The 20,230-nt window shown below is 45.6% G+C and overlaps 1 protein-coding gene across 1 annotated transcript in view; it reads left to right on the top strand.

Annotated features, from left to right (window-relative positions):
• Nucleotides 1-18,251, top strand: part of stab1 (stabilin 1) — a 324,671-nt gene extending 306,420 nt beyond the window's left edge. Inside the window, exons 66-69 of the mRNA XM_038812582.1 lie at nt 11,669-11,770; nt 13,070-13,210; nt 13,987-14,106; nt 17,145-18,251. Coding sequence (XP_038668510.1) covers nt 11,669-11,770; nt 13,070-13,210; nt 13,987-14,106; nt 17,145-17,198 — 417 coding nt within the window. The 3' untranslated portion in view covers nt 17,199-18,251. The remainder of the gene's footprint in view (nt 1-11,668; nt 11,771-13,069; nt 13,211-13,986; nt 14,107-17,144) is intronic.
• Nucleotides 18,252-20,230: the final 1,979 nt, after the last annotated feature.

The raw sequence follows: 20,230 nt of genomic DNA, 5'->3' as shown, positions 1-20,230 counted from the left end.
AAGAACATCTGCCAGATTTAGACCCATTCCTTCATCCCATTTAGGTATCTGTCATCTTTATTGCATATGTTTTTGGGATCCACACCTACTACCTTTGCACCATCCATAAGCTTGGATAATTTCCCTGACACCTTCATCCAGATCATTGTTAAAGATGAAGAAAAGCAATATCCTCAATTCCAGGTTCTCTTTTTTATTTTAAATTTTTATTGAGGTTTTTGTGGTTTATAAAACAAGGATAAGTATGGACAAACAGTAGGATACAAACGGGTCTTGGAACAACCGAGTGAATGGCTCCCACATTTTGGGGAAGCCCTCCTCCAACCCTTGGATGGCAAATTTAATTTTCTCCATTTGGAGAAATTCCGATAGGTCGGACAGCCAGTCTGCAGCTTTGGAAAGTGCAACGGACCGTCAGCTGAGCAGGATTCTCCGGCAGGCAATTAGGGAGGCATGGGTGTCAACCCTGCTCCCCATTAAGAGATCTGGCTGTTCCGATACCCCGAAGTCTGCAACTCTTGGGCAAGGCTCCAACTTCCCCCACCACCTTGGACTTTGTCTCGAACCAAAACCCAACAAATCTGGGGCAAGACCAGAACATGTGGGCGTGGTTGGCCGGGGCTTCTTGGAACCATTCGCATTTGCCCTCCACCTCCGGGTAGAACCTGCTCATTCGGGTTCTAGTTAAGTGGGCTCAATGGACCACTTTTAGCTGCATTAGGCTTAGACTTGTGCATGTGGAGGTGGAGTTAACCCTGTGCAGTGCATCGCTCCAGAGTTCCTACCTTATTTTAAACCCCAAGTCCTCCTCCCACTTCCCCATTGTCTCGTTGGTTCCACGGCCAGAGTGTTGCTATGACCACTGGGCTCATTGAATATTAATTAGGTGGGGATGGGAGTGCCGCTGTGGCTAGGGCACGGAGGGACGTCCCTCTGCAGGAACCCTCCTCCATAAGCACCCACTCGGCTTCTGGCTCCTTTATCCACTCCTTTACCCTCTCCGTGGTTGCTGCCCAGTGGTAATATTGTAGGTTTGAGAGGGGTAGGTCCCCCCATGGATCTTGTTCTCTACATTACTCTCTTTGGAATCCTTGTGTTCTTCCCTTCCCACACAAACGCCATAATCAGTTTGTCTCGTGAATTGAAAAAGGCCTTGGGAATGTAGATCAGGATGGATCGAAACAGGAAGAAGAATCTGGGCAGTACGTTCATCTTGATCATCTGCACCCTCCCTGCCAGGAAGAGTGGGAGTGTGTTCCATCTCTGCAGGTCCTTTTTAAAAAAAAATTAGAGTACCCAATTATTTTTTTTCCGATTAAGTTTAGCGTGGCCAATCCACCTAACCTACAGATCTTTGAGTTGTGGGGGTGAAACCCATGCAGACTTGGGGAGAATGTGCAAATTCAACATGAACAGTGACCCAGGGCCGGGATTCGAACCCGGGTCCTCAGTGCCGCAGTCCCAGTGCTATCCACTGCGCCATATGCCGCCCCTTGCAGGTCCTTTTTTACTTCCTCCGTCAGGCTGGTCAGGTTCCACTTGTGGATCCCTATCCAGTCATGACCAATTTGGATCCCCAGGTAGTGGAATTTGTATTGGGCCTGTTTCAAAGGCACCCCTCCAGCTCTGCCCCTCCCCCTTACGGGTTCATCAGGAAGATCTCACTATTGCTCAGGTTAAGTTTGTAGCCCGAGAAGGCTCCAAACTCTTTCAAGAGTGCCATAGTTCCTTCCATGCTGCTTCGCGGTTCCGAGATGTAGAGGAGAAAGTCATACGCAAAGAGCGAGACTCTGTTCTCTCTGTTTACTCTCTGACACCTTTCCAGTTATTTGCCACCCTAAGCACGATTACTAGTAGTTTGATCGCCAGGGGAACAGCAGTGAGGATAACGGGAATCCCTGCCTCTTGCCCCTGTGCAGCTGGAAGTACTTAGAGCATGATGGTATTTGTCCATATGCTCGCCATGGGGGCATTATACAGAAGTTTCACTCTGGCAGTGAACCTGTTCCAAGCCCAAACCACCCAAGTACCTCTATGAGATACTTCCATTCGACTCTGTAGACAGCCTTATCTGCATCCAGGGAGATGATCACCTCAGCTGTGTTCTCTCCGGATGGGGTCATGATGATGTTCAGCAAGCGCCTGATTTTCAATGTTAGCTGTCTTCCCTTGACAAAGCCCGTCTGGTCTTCTGCGACCACCCCTGATACGAAGTCCTCCAGTCTTTTGGCTAGGATCTTGGCCAATATTTTCACATCTGCGTTTAGCAGCGAGATAGGTCTGTCGGAACCACATTCTGTTGGGTCTTTGTCTTTCTTGGATTTCAGCGAGATTGAGCCTTGTGCTGGTGTAGGCAGTAGGGTGAGTCTGTGAACATCTCCCGCAGGTGCGAGGCCAGTGCTGTCACAAATATTTTGTAGAAGTCTGTCAGGAAAGTGTCGGTCCAGCGCCTTCCAGGTCTGCATGGAGTTGAGACTCTCCATAATTGCTCCCAGTTCTAGTATGCTTCCTGGCCCCGTCTCCTACCCTTCCCCACAACTGGCATGTCCAGTTCATTGAGGGACTGCATCTTCCTCTGCTGGGGGCTCGGAGGTGTAAAGCCCCTGGTAGAAGGTCTCAAATGCCTTGTTGGCCTTTTCCGGCTCTGCTACTAATTTGCCTTTGCTATCCCTAATCTGGGCTATTTCCCTCGTGGCTGCCTGCTTTCTCAGCCAGTGTCTCCGTGTTCGTACAGGGTCCACCGTGCCTGCCGGAGTTGGTGCACTGCTTTCTTCATGGAGAGCAGGTCAAAGTCTATCTGTAGCTTTTTCCTCTCCGCCAGGAGCTCTATGGTCAGGGTCTTGGAGTTTCGCCGTTCTACCTCCAGTATGGAGTTGACTAGCTGTTGCCGAGCCACCCTCTCTTCCCTATGTCTTTGTGCTTTGTGAGCTATAATTTCACCCCTGATCACAGCCTTCAGCATCTCCCAGAATGTGGAGGGTGAGACCTCCCCATTCTGGTTATTAGTAATATACTCGTCTATGGCCTGTGAGAGTTCCTCGCAGAAAGCCTTATCGGCCAGGAGGGCCATGTCCAACCTCCATGGGGGACATTGGGCATGACCCGTCTCCAACCTCGCATCCACATAACGTGAAGCATAGTCAGAGATTACGATCGTGGAATATTCCATTCTTACTAGCTACGGAAGCAACGATTTCCCACTACAAAGAAGTCGATCCGTGAATAGAAGTTACGTACTTGGGAGAAGGAGAACGTCTTCTCCCCTGGCTGGGTGAACTGCCATGGGTCCACCACTCCCATCTGCTCCATGACGAAGCTGAGTTTTTTCGCCATATTGGAGGTCTTTCCCATTTGTGATTCGACTTACATGTCCGTGGGTCCTGTACGCAGTTAAAGTCTCCCCCACCAGACTTCCGGTGGCGGCTATGAAGGAGTAAGTCGCACATTTGGGAGCTCCCGCTCGGGTCGGACTTTTGGACCTTTTCCCCCGATTTTCTACTGGACTTGAATATTGGAGCAGGCTCGAGGGGCCAGATGGCCTACTCCTGCTCCTAGTTCTTATGTTCTTATGTAAAACTGAAGACAGAGGCAACTGTACTGAATTCCCACATCGGTGCACGGAGAGAAGGACTAGAAGTGTTCGTAAAGGCAGAAACAGAAAGACAGAGAAGGCTTGGGCTGAAGCTGCAGTGGGAGACAGCATGGCAGAGGACCAGACCTCTGGTTTGTCGTCCCAGCGGTTAACGGAGCAACTGATGCAAGTTATTCAGGAAGGCTTTGCTACGCAGAAACGGGACTGCTTGGACCCGATAAAAGAGTCGATTGAGCGGCTGGAGCTTAGATTGGACGCCCAAAATCGGGCGATCCAGAAGGTGGAGAAATGAAATGAAAATCGCTTATTGTCAAAATTAGGCTTCAAATGAAGTTACTGTGAAAATCCCCTAGTCGCCACATTCCGGCACCTGTTCGGGGAGTCTGGTACGGGAATTGAACCTGCGCTGCTGGCCTTGGTCTGCTTTACTAGCCAGCTATTTAGCCCGCTGTGCTAAACCAGCCACAGAAGGCACTGGCTGAGCAGGAGGTACATCAAACTGCAGTGGAGTTGGAGGTGGGGATGCTGAGAGACCAGCAGAAGAAGCTCCTGGATTAGGTGGAGGACCTAGAGAATAGGTCCCGCCAGCAGAACTTGAGAATCGTTGGGCTCCCGGAGGGGTCCGAAGGAGTGGACGCTGGGGCATACATTGCAGATATGCTTGAGAAGCTGCTGTGGGATGGGGCATTCTCCCGACCCTTGGAGGTGGACAAGGCTCACAGAGCACTGGCCTGGAAGCCACGAATGGGAGACCCCACGAGGGCAATGGTGGTGAGATTCCACAGGTACTTGGATAAGGAGCGTGTTCTACAGTGGGCCAAGCAGACACAGAGCTGTAAGTGGGACAACAGTATCCTGCGGATCTACCAAGACCTGAGTGTGGAGGTGGCCAGGAGAAGAGCAGGCTTCAACCAGATTAGGTCGATCCTTTTTAAGAAAAAGGTGAAGTTTGGATTGTTGTATCCGGCCCGTCTCTGGGTCACATATGAGGAACAGCACTTTTATTTCGAGTCGCCTGAGGACGCGCTGGACTTCGTGAAAAGGAAAGGACTGGTGGTGGACTGAGAACTTTTGAACTTTGTTGCAATGTTCATGTTTTTTTTTCTTTTTGTTTCTCTGTTCTTTTAAAAAAAAAAGTTTGTCATTTTTTGTTTTGTGGAAGCTGTTTGTAATGCCTTCTGTATTGATTTGGGACCAGTTGCAGAGCTGAGTAAGTTCAGGTTTTCATTTGCTAGATTTTTGTTTAGGTTTTGGTGTTTTTTTGTCAGGCAATTGTGTGGGGATTGTTTGGTGTTGGAGTATGGTTGTATGAGTGGGGGGAAGGTTGGGAGGGAGCAATAGGTGGGAGACTATCCAGCGCCAGGGATGGGGCCACCAAGCTAGCTGGGCAGGCTTGCTCATGGAAACACAGTGGGGGGTGTGCATATGTTTGGTTTATCAAAGGGGTTGGATTACAGAGTGTTGTTATTGGGAGGGGGGGAGGGGGGAAATGTTCTGTTGGCGAGGGTAACTGCGCCTCTGCCATTCCCGCCAGCACGGTACTCCACCAGCCCCATGGTGGTGGCGGCCCTGAGAGTCTGGGGGTCCCCAATCTCTAATAATGACCGGTTTGCCCCAAGAAGTATGGATGGGGGCTTCCGGATATGGCGGAGAGCAAGGAGTGAGAGGATGGGTGATATGTTTATAGAGGGGAGCTTTCCGAGTATTAGGGTTGGCGAGGGGCAACAAATTCAGGTATCTGCAGGTGCGGGACTATCTACGTAAACGGGTGTCAACCTTTCTACTCCTACTGATAAGGGGGATTTAAGACAGGGTAGTTTCTAGAGGGTGGGTAGGAGAAGGCAGTGTCTCAGACATTGGAACATATGAGGTCAGAAGAGATGCAGACCGAGTAGCTGAAGCGCAAGTGGGAGGAGGAGCTGGGAGAAGAGATAGAGGATGGTCTATGGGCGAACACATTGAGTAGAGACAGCGCGTCCGCAACATGTGCCAGGCTCAGCCTGATACAATTTAAGGTCGTTCACCGGGCTCGCATGACAGTGGCCTGGATTAGCAGATTCTTTGGGGTGGAAGACAGGTGCGCAAAATGTGCGGGAGGGCCAGCGAACCACGTCCACATGTTCTGGGCATGTCCGAAGCTTAGGGGATTTTGGCAGTGGTTTGCAGATGTCATGACAACAAAAACAAAGGTGGCACTGAGTCCAGAGGTGGCGATTTTCGGGGTATCAGAAGACCCAGGAATCCAGGAGGAGAAAGAGGCAGACGTTCTGGCCTTTGCTTCCCTGGTAGCCTGGAGACGGATACTATTAGCTTGGAGGGACTCAAAGCCCCCAAAGTCGGAGACCTGGCTATCGGACATGGCTAGCTTTCTCTGTCTGGAGAAAATCAAATTCGCCTTGAGAGGGTCACTGTTAGGGTTCGTCTGGAGGTGGCAACCGTTTGTCGACTTCTTCACTGAAAATTAATCGTCAGCACATTGGGGGGGTTAGCTTAGCTTAGAGTAGGAGATTAATAAAGGTGGTTAGGGTTAAGGTTAGGGTAAAGGGAGGGAGATGGCTCTTGCACTTTGTTTATAGTTTCATGTACATTGTTTATTATGTTGTTGTTATAATACCAAAAAAATACCTTCATAAATGTTTAATTTTTTACAAAAGTCTCATCATCCCCCCCCCCCCCCCCCCCCCCACCCCAATGATCAGTCGATGTGTATCTACATTGGGGATTTCTGCCATTGTGTTCTTTATAAATTCCGCGTTCCCCAGTATTACCGCCATCCAGTCTAGGACACCACTGACCATAACATACAGTCCCACCTGGGTCCGTAACCGTCCTCTTATTTAACAGTGTGCCTACCCCCTGGCCCTTGTCCCGTAGCAGAAATGTTAAGTCTGTCCCACCCTTATCCGCAGCTGGTTATTTTCTCTCAGGTGCGTATCTAGGAGGAAAATTATATCAGCTTTCATACTTTTCAGGTGGATCAAGACTCTGGATCTCCTCACTTAGCTGTTAAGTTCCCAGACATACCAAATGACTATCCCCTTATGGGATGGTTTTGTCCCCCCGTTCCTGCGGAATCAACCATTTCTACGTGGTGGGCGTGCTCCTGCACACCGAGGTTTCCCTTTAATCGGGGGCCGTGAGCACTGTTCTCCCCATGAGGTCGGGCCCCTGTGCTCCGGGGTTTCCTTTTGTTCAGGAACCCTGCAAGGTGGTTGCTTGAAGCGCCATTTTGTTCCAAGTCGCAACATATGGCCTGTTGTAGTCAGCCTAATGCCCTCAGCCTTTCTTTACCAACCTTCACCTATCTCTCCCTTGTAGTGTTTTCTTCCTCTCCCTTCCTCTTTCCCTCCCCACTACCCTGTAGCTGCCCCCTTCTCCCTTCCTTCTGTTTCTTCCCCTAGTTGTCCCCCTATTCCCACTGTCTGCACCCCCCCCCCCCCACCCCCCCACCCCCCCCAACCCGCTGCCAGGCACTCTTGCGGGGGATGCGCAGTGGCCTTTCTCTCCTGCATGCTTCACGGTGCTAGCTACCTCACTAGTGTGGTGGCCTCCCTCCTGGGGCTAGTTGTGCTCTCCCGTCACCAGATCACTGGGCTCCTTGTCCATCATTCCCCTCACCTTCCCCTTTGCTTTGCTGCACTCATTCATACCTCCCTCTCTTTCCACTCTCATCCCCGTGCAAAGTGGTCGATACGATGATCACAGAGTCTCTTCCTGTGAGCTCTGCATCGCTGACCCTGCTGCTGCTTTTCCAGTCCGTTGTGCGCGATGAACTTGTCCGTATCTGTAGGGGCTGTGAAGAAGTGCTCCCTGTCTTGGTACATGACCCAGAGCTGGATGGTGCCACATCCATACCTTACACCGTTTTTGTACAGTGCGTCCTTCTCCCTATTAAATTCGGAGTGCCGCTTGGCCAGGTCGGCTCCAATGTACTGATCAATTCAAATTCGGTGGCCTTCCCAGTTACAATTTTTGGTTTGTTTGGCCAACGCAAATTCGTTCCCGGTCCTGGTACCGGTGCATCTTGGTGATTGTTGCGCTCGGCTGTTTCTCGGTTTTGGCATTTGGGCCACATAGTCTGTGGGGTTCCTACCTTCGACCTCCTCTGGTAGGCCCATGATTTGTAGGTTTCGACCGGTTCTGCTGGTCCTCGATTTTCCCTTTCAGGTTCCCTTGCATCGCGACCAGCCTTGTCACCTCCTTCTCCAGGGCGACGATCTGGTTGCCCTGGTCTGTTGCAGCCGTTTCCTGCTCCTTGATCGTTTTTCCTTGGCTTCCGGTTACCTTTCCGCCTTATCCAGGGCCACCTGCATGGTCGCCAGAGCTTCAGTAACCGCACCCTTGACCGCCGCATGAATGTGTGACTTTGTCTCTTTCTGATGCTGTCTCAAATCTCTTGAGCGAAACATCCTCCGCCCATTCCCTGGTGTAGGGAGGCTTCTCATGTGGCAGGCTGGTCCCTCTCGCCCTGGCTAGGCCGGGTTTCACCACCTCATGTGTTGGCTGACTCGGTCATTTGCTTGTCCAGACTCTTTCCACTTCTGGTTTCCACCTGTCTTCTGGAGTGACTGCTGTTTTGCATTTTTCTCTCTCCGCCGTGTTGTGGTAGTGGTGTGGAGATGTTTTTTGGTGCGAGTGGGCATTTTTCGGGCAAGAAGAGCCTATTTTTCAGGTTTGTGGGAGGAGAGCCAGCTGATGTGTGACTTCTCTTGTGATCAGAGCCCAAAGTCAGCTTGCACAAGACTAAAACATACACTGGCCTTGCCCTACGCTTGTAGAGTGGTGTCCCTTAAACTATATATAACCAATTGTCTCTCTCTCTAATGGACTACAGCTAATTACTTACTAAATTAGTCTGTTACATGGTACTTTGTCAAAAGCTTTTAGAAGATAAAGGTACACCATGCTGACCAGTCCTGCTAGATCCACCAACGTTATGCCATCGTCAAAAGTTTAACAAAGGTGATTACGGGACCATCTTTCCCAGAGGTTAAAGTTGAGTTTCCAAATAATCTTTTCTGTTTCAGGGGGTACAAATCTATCTCTAATAAGCATTTCTAGCTTCTTACTTATAACTGAATTCAAACTAAAGTGTCTATAGATCCCTCGTTCTGATTTGTTTAAATACAAGTCCATAGGAAAATTCCCAGACCCCAGGAAGCTATTCAGTGTGTGGACAAGTATTTGTCACAGCACAGACACTAATTTATTGAGATATTTTCAATTTATTTACATCATTTTATGAACGTTCAATGTGTCCGTCTGGAAGCATTAAGCTGGTTCACATGACATAATTTCTCTGCTGAAGATGAATTTCAAGCAAACGTCTTGTCTACAAGAACATGCACGAAGCCCTGATGCTTACTATTCTGTATCTGAATAAATACTGAATTGGCAGAATACAAGTGCTGAATGAAACATGGATCAAAGATCGAGACTACTTTGTTGAATGAGACCATTCAATCCTCAAATATTACTTGGATGAACAAAGAATGTAGAGGGACAGGTAGTATTTAGGAAGCAGGGGGCTGCAGAAGGATTAGGACAGGTGAGCAGAGTTAGCAAAGAAGTGGCAGATGGAATACAGTGTGGAAAAGTGTCAGGTTGTGCACTTTGGTAGGACGAATGGAGGCATAGACTATTTTCTAAATGGGGAAAAAGCTTCGGAAATCAGAAGCACAAAGGGACTTAGGAGTCCTCGTTCAAGATTCTCTTAGGGCTAATGTGCAGGTTCAGCCAGCAGTTAGAAAGGCAAATGCAATGTTAGCATTCATGTCGAGAGGGCTAGAATACAAGACCAGGGAGTTACTTCTGAGGCTGTATAAGGCTCTGGTCAGACCCCATTTGGAGTATTGTGAGCTGTTTTGGGCCCCATATCTAAGGAAGGATGTGCTGGCCTTGGAAAGGGTCCAGAGGGGATCAGGGGTCATGGGGAGAAGGCAGGGTGAATGGGGATGAGAAATATATCAGCCACGATTGAATGGCAGAGCAGATTCGATGGGCCGAATCACCTAATTCTGCTCCTATGCCTTATGGTCTTGTGTCTAACAGGACAATAATTGTTTCACTAACAGAAAACATAAAGAAACAGATATTTGACTAGCCAGTGTGTACCATAATGATTAAAGAGGAAAAAAGTGTAGGAATTAAGCATGTTCCCACATAAATATTCATTTATTGTTAGCCTTTGTGCTTAAATCTAAGCATTTTAAAATAGAAATAATTTTTTTATGGCAAGATTGGGTTCCTAAGTTCTGTCATTTCATTTGGTGCCTTTAGACTGATGATAATGAATTGTATTGAAAAGAAAGTGAAGCTGTCTTGCAGTGCAATAACATCATTGACAATGACCAGAGTCTGTTTCTTTTTGTACATGTTGGGCACGATTTACCAACCTCGTCATGCCCACCTTGGTGGAACGATGAGGCCATTGAATCTCGAGAAAGGCCTCAGGGCGACTTCTAACCTGGAATGCTTCACCCGCCAACCACGCCCAACCCCCCTGAAGGGTCCCCCCTCACACTGAACACATGCAGGAGGGTGGCCTGACCAGAGACCCTCATTAGAATCTCTCCCTTCACAGGGACCCCCCCCCCATAACCAGAACCCACCCCATAGCAGAGAATTCCCCATTACAGAGAACCCCCTCATAATAGAGAACCATCCCATAACGGGAACCCCCCATAGCAGGGAATTCCTCCATGTTAGAGAATCCCCCTTAACAGGAGCCCCCCTTAAGAGGGACACCCCCCCCCCCCCCCCCCACAGCAGAGAACTTCCCCTCCCCCCCAACCCAATCACAGTCCTGGCTGGAAGCTAAAGAACAGTCAGGCAGAAACTGTGCCTTTTCACTCACCTGACCCTGCTGACTCAGACTGATGTCGGGAAAGCCGCAGCTGTAACTTCATAGAAAGTGGAAACCACATTACAAGGCTTTAAATGTCCTCAGATCCTTTGATATGTAAGGCTTCTATTCTTTGTGAGGCTTCTATTCACTTCAAAGAGACATAGCTATTCGTAGCCTGTAATTGACAGCTTCCAGACAGCCAGATGTCTAGATTTTTTTTCCCTTCAGTGGATCTCAAATAGCCTGCCGTGAAACTAACCATAATGTTTATAAACATCTAATTATGATTGGCAGCTCATGGCCACACCAAAAGCAGTTAAGTGCTTTCTGCTGAGAAAAAGAGAAAGTGAAAGCACTTAAATCCAAAATGTTTATAACCATTTTAGTTATTTTCTGGTGGGGGGGGTCTGTGATGGGGTTTTTTTTGGTGTGGGTCTCTAGTGGGGGGCTGGGAAAGGCAGGAATTTGCATTGTGTGTGGGGGAGTGGCTCTCCGATGGACCATGGGAGCACCTACCGTAAATACTTAACCGCTTGGCCCACCACGAGGTTCACAGCATCAGGGCCACGCTGGAAAATACTTGTACCGATCCACGCCCGTGTTAATCCTGGCCCAGAGGGCTGGGGAATCACAGAGGTGTGGAGAATCCAGTTTCCAGCCTGTTAATAGGATGCAAATAGGTCAAAATACCCCATTTGCATCCTCCCACTGGTGCAGGGTGCAAATCCCATTGCTATCACCAGGGGTGGGAGGGGGGGGTTAATCCCATTTTCTCCCCGGCACTGGATTCTCTGCCGCATCCAGAACTCTGCTACCACCAGCGGGCAATGGAGAATCCAACCCAGCTCACTTTAAAGCAACATTTTGGAAATACTCTGCAACTGAGGTAGTATATGCAAAGAGAGAAACAAAGTTAAAGAACTGTTGGCTAGGCTCTACACAGGCAGTTACAAGCCAACCAATAATCCATTGACTTCGGTGGCACTCGTATATCAAACATCAACTCAGTTTCTTTCTCCAGACTTCCTGAGTATTTCCAGCATTTTCATTTTCGGTTCAGATTTTCAGCATCTGCAGTATTTTGCTTTTGTAGTTTTAAAACCGGTCAGTATTTTACTTTTTTCCCCACAAATGGAAATAGTGGTCATAGTAATAGTGCCAATTTATTGGCTGTAGTTTGAACTGGAATCAAATTTGTTGTGGAACTAACTCTACTTTCATAATGACAGAACTCAAAGCTTGTAAATGGCAGGCACATTTTGAAATGGGATATATTGGCCAGCAATGGAATTATCCATGTCATAGAGGGACCTTTAACAACTCCTCTTCCGGTAAGTGTATCACAGAAATTGTAGACCCCATCAGCTTCCTTCAGTATTTGAAACTTTCAAATGATGATTGGTTTAGATACATCTTCCACCTCTAGGATTCAGAATTAAAACCAGACAGACTGATAACAGTGGAAAGCTTCCCTTCCCTGTTTCTCCCACAATGTGGGGAGCACATTCCCAATCCACTTCCTAGTGGGTGTGAGGCAACAACACAAGAATAGTCATAGTTCAGGATCCGTTCCCAAGATCAATTTTGTAGCTACTGTTGTCAATGGAAATACCTCATTATTGAGAAGAAACCCTTTCGGGTTAAGAATTAATGCATATTGCAGGGGATTGAATGTTTCACCAAACCGCTGCTACACATTATCTGGGAGTATTGATAATGATACTTGAGAAGACAATTTGGAAAAACGTCCCATTTCACAAAGCTCAACACTGCAATCCATCCCACAATTTAAAAGGATTAATAGACAGACAAACGTAAATCCATTTCACATATAACAGAAACACTGGCTTGAATTCTCTGGCTGTTGCAATTCATTTTTCCCACGAGCAGCACACCCCTGCCCATAGGTTTACCGGCAGTGGGGGGGGCTTCCCATTGACAAGCAGCGGGAATATAGAATCCCCACACCAGCCCACGACACGCCACCAAGAAACACGAGGCTGGGGAACCGGAGAACCCAGCCTTAGTGGCCAACAATATTGTTAGTGAACTGGGCCACAGATTGACAGTTCCTGCTTTCAAACCGAGCAGCTTACACTTGGGCCTCTTCCAGATGATGAACTGACTGAGCTGAGACAATTGTATGTAATACCAACAGAGACAAGATGCCAAATAATAGAAGGGAAGGAGTGAAAAGTCAGGGGTTCCATTCAGATCCCAGTTCCACACGAACTATTGACTCACCATGGACCAGCAATAGTGAAGACCAATAAGATGTCTTCAGTCACCCACCTGTTCCCTCACATCAAGCATACATGTTCTGAGAGATTGTGCAAACCATAAAATGCTATAAATTCAAGTAGGGATTCCTGGATGAGAAGATAATCACTTGTATTCTGATTTCATATTTAGATGTTTACTCTTGTTCCCAAATTAATAACTTAATCAATTTAGGAAAGTTTTCATTAGTGTCTCTAAATATCTCTTAAGGATATGCATTTGATATAGTTTGATCATTAAATCTTTGTATAATGTTAGAAGAACTTTCTCCTACAAATGTATTATTGTTTTGTTATAACTTTTACAAATGTGAAAAGTCTTTCTAATTAGCAAAACTCTTTGTGTTTCAGGTTATAGCTACTGCAAAGTCATCCCATGGTGTCCTTGGTGCAACATTGTGTCTGGGATTGGGATGTTTGATTGCTGCCATAGTTGGGCTGAGTTTTTGTCTCCGACGCAGGAATGAGGTTTTCCAATTTCAATACTTCAAGGTATGCTAAATTAAATTATAACCTGATCACGTTCTGGCATTTACTCTTAGCCTGAGCCCATGCTAATGGAATTACAGTAGCACTGGTCTGGAATAACATGCAAGAATACTCAAAAACCTGAAGCTTAATTTTCTTCATTGGCTTCAGGATGCTGACATAAGGGTCAATTGGGGGTCAGAAGTCTGCACTGTATGGGAAACAGTCACCTGGTAGTGATTTTCTCCAAAATTAGCCAATTGGTGCCCAGTCCCATCAAAGCCTAAAATTCCAACTCACGTTTTGTGTAATTTTGGAGCGGGCACTATTTCTCACTGGTGCAATCTTTGTTGAAATTTAGAATATTGCTTGCAGCATAGCAGAGCTTCATTTATGTTCCATCAAATTCCTCCTTACTGAGTGCTATGGGACTAATTGCCTTAAAAAGTGAGTCAAAATCTGAAATGGAGGAAATAAAATACTCGTGTTTTGTACTAGTAAGCTACAGAATTCCAAGATTCAAACTCCTGAAGCCCCAGGTCTAGGCCCTGTCAATTTGTAGCTAAGCTGTTTAAATTTGGATAGATCTGATGTGCCCCTACTGAGAGAACATTGTGTGCTCCTTACCGGACAATGCATAGACATCCAAGCAACTTGATTTGGAGACAGAAACACGATGTCCATGAGTCGTGTACCCAACTGACCAAAAGAAAGGGCTGAGGCAGTTGGAATTAAGTGTACAGCCAAGTGAATTTAAGATAAAAAAAAAGGAACACATTTTAATTTGTATTTGTTATTAGGCCAATGACGACGATGGTATCGGCCTCAGGCCAGAGGACAATCCCGCTTTGGTTTCAGTGCCAAATCCAGTATACGGCGCTTATGGTACAGTTACAGATAACACCACCGAGCCATTTGAGGTAAGCAGCAATTAAATATTCACAAGGTAAACAGAAGGGTTTTCAGAACATGCTGCATAGTATCTTCGATGGAAGTTAAAAGAAAATTGTTTCTTTGGGAGCAAATAAAAATAATTTGAGGAAAAACTACTTTAATAATAATTTCCTTTATTGTAAATCACCTTAAAAACAAGGCATTTTATACCACATTCCCAAGACTCTCATTTTGCTCTAATGGCTTAATAAAAACATCATGGCCTTCCTGCTACCTGATGTAATATAGCAAAGTGGTTCAATCTATGATGAGTGATCAAGAAATAAGAACCAGGGAAAAGGAAGCGGTTTGGAGTGTTACCATAAGCAGGTTTAAAATATAGCAATTTTGATAGATTGCTGCTGATCTTTATCCGAGACATGAGAGGGGCTCTCACACATTTGAGGGCTCAGTAGTTAAACAATTTTCTTGGTCCTCAACTGCTATTCCTGTCAAGAGCAAGATATTCCAGAAATCTGAAATAAAGACAGAAAATGCTGGAAATATTCAGCCAATGAGAGAAAAAGTTACCAACCTGGATCTTTGGTCCCAGGTTGGTGTGTAGAGTTGGGGGATTCCCTGGCTCGCCAGGAGAAGTGCCCTGAATTCTCATATTTTTATTTTGGTGGGGTTAAAGGAGGTGTGGGAGGTTGTCGGGCCCGCTACCCTACACCATGGCCATGAAAAATTGTCCAAAATTCTATGATTAACCTAGGACAAAAGTTCGGCGCAACATCGTGGGCCGAAGGGCCTGTTCTGTGCTGTATTTCTCTATCTAATCTATCTACCCTGGAAAGAGTTCGGAGGCAGCCACAGGTGGGCTGTTGCCGAGGTGAACTGGCTAAATGGCCCGCGTTGGTGCTCTGGAACTTTGTCCCAGTTTTGTGGTTGAATATTAAGCCCTCAAATGTCAGATCCCGCACTCACTGTCCATGTCCCATGCCAACCCATGCCCCGCCACCCAACCCCAGTGGTTCCCCCATATGCTGAATGCCAACCAATGCCCCATCATCCACCGCCCCCCCCCCCCCCCCCCCCCCCCCCGCCCCCGATTCGTCCCATTCATCCCCATGGTCCTTTTATAGCCTCTGCCAACTTAGACTGAGTCTGCAGCCACCACCCAAGAGTCCCGAACAGCAGGACCATGTTATAACCACGGCGTCGGGAATTCGGCCGGTCGGGGACGGAGAATCGCGGGACGGGCCTGAGGCGGTGGATACTCAGCGCAGCGTTTGGGGATGCAAAGAATTGCAAAACCAGTGCCGGTCCCGATTTTGTGCGCGACAACGGAATCTCCGCCCCGTCATCAAACGCGATTTTGGCTTTGGGGAATAGAGAATCCAGCCCAGAGTGTCCACAACTTCGTCGTCAACATTTCATTGACATTACACCCAATTTCTTCCTTTCATATCATTCACATATCACCCACATGAGAGAATGAACAAGCAGCCTGTAGCCAAAGATTTGCCAGTATTTCTCCTTGCGGCATGGTTTCAGCACAGCACAGGAGGAGGCCATTTGGCCCATCTTGTACTGTGGTGTCTAAGCTCAGCATCAAAGATCGTGTCTTTTCACAGCACTTCCCAATGAAAGCTATCACAATTGGCTCTCGTGATGAAATGACAAAGACAGACATATCACTTTGAGGCATTGAGTGAAACACTCCATCTCGCAACGCCGCAATAAAATTAAATACTTGTAGTAATTTACGCCCATGAGAAATCTACCTGAAAGGAACGGAGCATCGCGGAAGGACAGAACATATTGCTTCCAACCCATTCATCACATTTAACGGCATGCAAATGCCAGTGTGCGGAGCACAATCCTCGTTATTGCCACCAGCGAGGGACCATCATGGTGCCTGAATCGGTGCCTGGTGCGGACCTCAATTTTGTCTGCAAGCCTGATTCTCCACCCGATTCACTCAACATCTGCATTTGTACTTTTTACATTAACATTGAGAATAGTCATTTGGTAGTTTAGGACTCGAGTATTGCTGAAAGAAGAGACATGACCAACAAGTAGACTCTGATTGGCAGAGGCATTACCATGGAGAATGCACCATGTGCCTGACAGTTAACTGCCAAGCACTATTTGAAATTTAAACTCAGGCAGTTTAACACTGATTGGTCAAGGCATGGACCGGAGAATGAACCGGCAGATGGCGGTCACTTATTGTATTTAGCAGAAACGGGCACACTTTTTGCGCATCTTAAGAACAAGGCCCTGTATATTAATATGTAGCTTCCGATACATGCAAATATGCCACATTGCGAGTCCAACTGACACTCTTAAATTGATTGCCAACATAATTCTTAGCACACTGAAGATTATTTAGCAAATGTTGTCCAATCTAATCACATCTAATGCTGGACAATGTGTTTTGGGTTTTGCATGCATGGACTTGGCAAGGTATTGCCCGTTGCAAACACAGGCTGGGAAATGCTTTTTGATACGATCCGCCAGTCTTTGTAGGCTAACATAGAACATACAGAGCAGAAGGAGGCCATTTGGCCCATCGAGTCTGCACCGACCCACTTAAGCCCTCACCCGCACGCTATCCCCGGAACCCAATAATCCCTCCTAACCTTTTGGGTCACTAAGGGCAATTTATCATGGCCAAGCCACCTAACCTGCACGTCTTTGGACTGTGGGAGGAAACCGGAGCACCCGGAGGAAACCCACGCAGACACAGGGAGAACGTGCAGACTCCACACTGACAGTGACCCAGCGGGGAAACGAACCTGGGACCCTGGCGCTGTGAACAGTGCTATCCACTTGTGCTACCGTGCTGCCCGAACATCCCAAACATTCTTCTCATGCATGTTGTTTACCCCTTATAACGGTATTGTTACAAAGTGGCCTGATCAGTGCAAGACGAAAATCTTCAACATGTCTCTTTTCAGCAACATTGAGAATGTCTACTCCAATCATTGTTAATATAATTAACTTATTGCACTGAACAACAATAGGACACCTCAATGTAAAGATTTACTGATTTTTAAAAATTTGTGTTTAAATACAGGACAATGATGAATATGTATATTACTCAGACACGCAAAATATTCTACAAAACTGAGAAGCCAAGCCTCACTGCTTTTTACTATCGTTCATACCGTACTATTTTAGTGCAGTGTGACGATGCTATGGAAACAAAAAAAACCACAGGAACAAAAGGGTACGCTCCAACTGAGGGACGGGCTGTACAATAGTCATTAAAAAAAAGAATCGCTGGACTTGTCTGATTACTTTTTGAATCGATGTGTGGGCACGCTGCACGGGTCATCGAGGAACATGTGGAACTCACCCACTGAATTGCATTTTCAGTGCATTTTTCCAATAGTCAGGTGACTCCAGAAAGACTGAAAATTTATTTTTTCATTTTGTACTAATAGGCAAAGATAACATTGTTTATATATATATAAAAAGTTGTAATACTTATCTTTTTACGAGTAGATGTATAAGGAGGACATTGTATACTTCATTTCTTTGACACTTTGAAATATGGAACATATGCAAACAACAATTGAATTGTCATTTTGTTAAAACATGCATTAGGAGGAGAGTCATAAATAAAGACAGAAAATGGTGGAAATGCTCAGCAGGTCTGGCAGAAATTAAAAGACAAAATTCATGAGTTACTTTTTGATTCAAGACCTTCCAGTAGAACAGTTGTGATGAAGCTCTACCAGAAATACGAATTGACCATTTTTGCTCTCAAATGCTGATGGGCCCCGCTACGTAATTCCTGTTTTTATTTCAGACTATTAACATTTTGCAGTTTGTCTCTATCCTACTAACAATTGTCTATTATAACGTCCTTTTACTCAATCTGGTTTTGAATTCTGTTTCAAAAACCGGAATGTTTACTTAACATGAGTGGGCTAGTCTGTTTAAGGAGCAGTCAATGAAAACCATATATATTGAAGAAATATAAATATCATAATGTGGATTTTATCCAGCAATGAAAGCACTGAGAACTGGATGGTTAATGGCTATTGAGATCACACTATACAGGCCTGAATCGTCAATGCTTAATTTTTCCAAAAAAGCAAGGCCTGCTTTATATCATGTTTATACCAGACATCAAATTCTTCACAAGAAAATGAAAATAAATGAGTTTTTAATATAACTCTCTGCATGAATGTTTTATGATGATTAACCAGGGCTACAGGCCAGGTGCTGTAGATCTCCAGGTTTTACACTTTTTAGATAGAACCCTTTGGGTCTGGTTATGCATTGGGATGGATTACACAGTAGACTCACTGAAGTAACATTTTGCACATATTAGGATGTACCACTGGGTGGCAGTATTGTCAAACATTACCTGTTAGCTTATCCATATGTTAGCCTCACCATCTCAAATTTATAGCATTATATATAATTGTTAAAAATCACAATACACCATGAAATTTGACTACATATCGCAAATCTTTTGAGCGATACAATGGGTAAAAGACTCAAAAATGCAGGATACCTGATTTCTAATCAATTACGGTTAAGGATATAAATTAAGTGCACTTTTTTGTAAACATGAGTTTTGTAAGGACCGACTTTAGTGCAACAGTCTTTTCAATTCAAAGATTTATTTATTTTTTAAAATTTAGATTACCCAATTATTTTTTTTCAAATTATGGGACAATTTAGCGTGTCCAGTCCACCTTACCTGGACATCTTTGGGTTGTGGGGGTGAAACCCACGCAGACACGGGGAGAATGTGCTACTCCACACAGAGTGACCCAGGGCCAAGATTCAAACGCGGGTCCTCAGCGGTGTAGTCCCAGTGCTAATCACTGCGCCACGTGCCGCCCTTTTTAAATTCAAAGATTATTTGTAATGAGCACTTACATTATTCAACACGAGGCTTCACAGCTGAACTATTCATGGATGACCAGATGGATGATCAATTTAATAATAATAATCTTTTTTATTGTTACAAGTAGGCTTACATTAACACTGCAATGAAGTTACTGTGAAAATACAGGAAAAGGGTCACTGTCTGATCATTGCCAGAGTTAATCAGCAGTTTTAGAAACTAACTTCACAGTTCACACTGATGTTTTTGTAAAATATGTTTATTGGGATTAATATATTGATCCCAGTTATTTTACAAGGTTTTGGGTGACTTCATCCAGCCCCCAGCCCACCAACCATTTGTATTACAATCAAAATGAATCTCAGCCCATTTTCCTAGTTTATTATTACAGTACATCAGATATTACAACATTCAATATTCTTATTTCAACTTCTAAAACATGTAATTATCTCATAAATACATAAAATGAACAAGTCACAAATCGTGCTAGTACAATGTTAGACTGAAAAACTTTAATATCTAATATCTGTTCATGCCACAAAATAGGCTACAGGCCAAATGCCAAAGAATCATAGAAACCCTGCAGTGCAGAAGGAGGTCATTCAGCCATCGGGTCTCCACTGACCCTTTTAAAAGAATAACCTACCTAAGCCTACTCCCCCGCCCGATCCCAACCTAATCTTTAGACACTAAGGGGCAATTGTGCATGGCCAATCCACCTAAACTGTCCGTATGGAGTTTGCACATTCTCCCTGTGTCTGCGTGGGGTTTACCCCCACAAACCAAAAGTGTGCAGAATTGGTGGATTGGCCACACTAAATTGTCCCCTAATTGGAAAAAATAATTGGGCACTCTAAATTTTTTAAAAAAGAATAACTTGGAAAACAAAACTGTGCCACAGAGCAGTCTGACATGGACTATAGTTGCAATAAATCACTGGTTTAATTCCCAATTTTAGCCAGGGCAACAAGCGAAGCAACACCTCACACGAACATGTTGGTTATAAGGCAACGTGCAGCAGAGCTGCCAATCCCACAATGCAAGCAACTTATCACTGCACTGTCAAGATGTGGGCCATGAGCAATCTTCTCATCCATCACTTCGCATTGAGCTGCCTACTGGGCAACTTTACCATTTTCCACGGGGCAACTTTACCATTTCATCGTGTCAATCGTGTTTTTGGATGTTGGTACTAACTGCAGTCACTGAATTCATAATCAAGTATGCCTTGATTAACTACAAATTTTTCAATTACAAAAATAAACATAATTCATCCAAAACCACATATAGGATAA

This window comes from Scyliorhinus canicula, chromosome 11 (genome assembly GCF_902713615.1).
Source record: "Scyliorhinus canicula chromosome 11, sScyCan1.1, whole genome shotgun sequence".
Classification (NCBI taxonomy): domain Eukaryota; kingdom Metazoa; phylum Chordata; class Chondrichthyes; order Carcharhiniformes; family Scyliorhinidae; genus Scyliorhinus; species Scyliorhinus canicula.
This window is presented reverse-complemented; position numbering and strand designations above follow the sequence as displayed.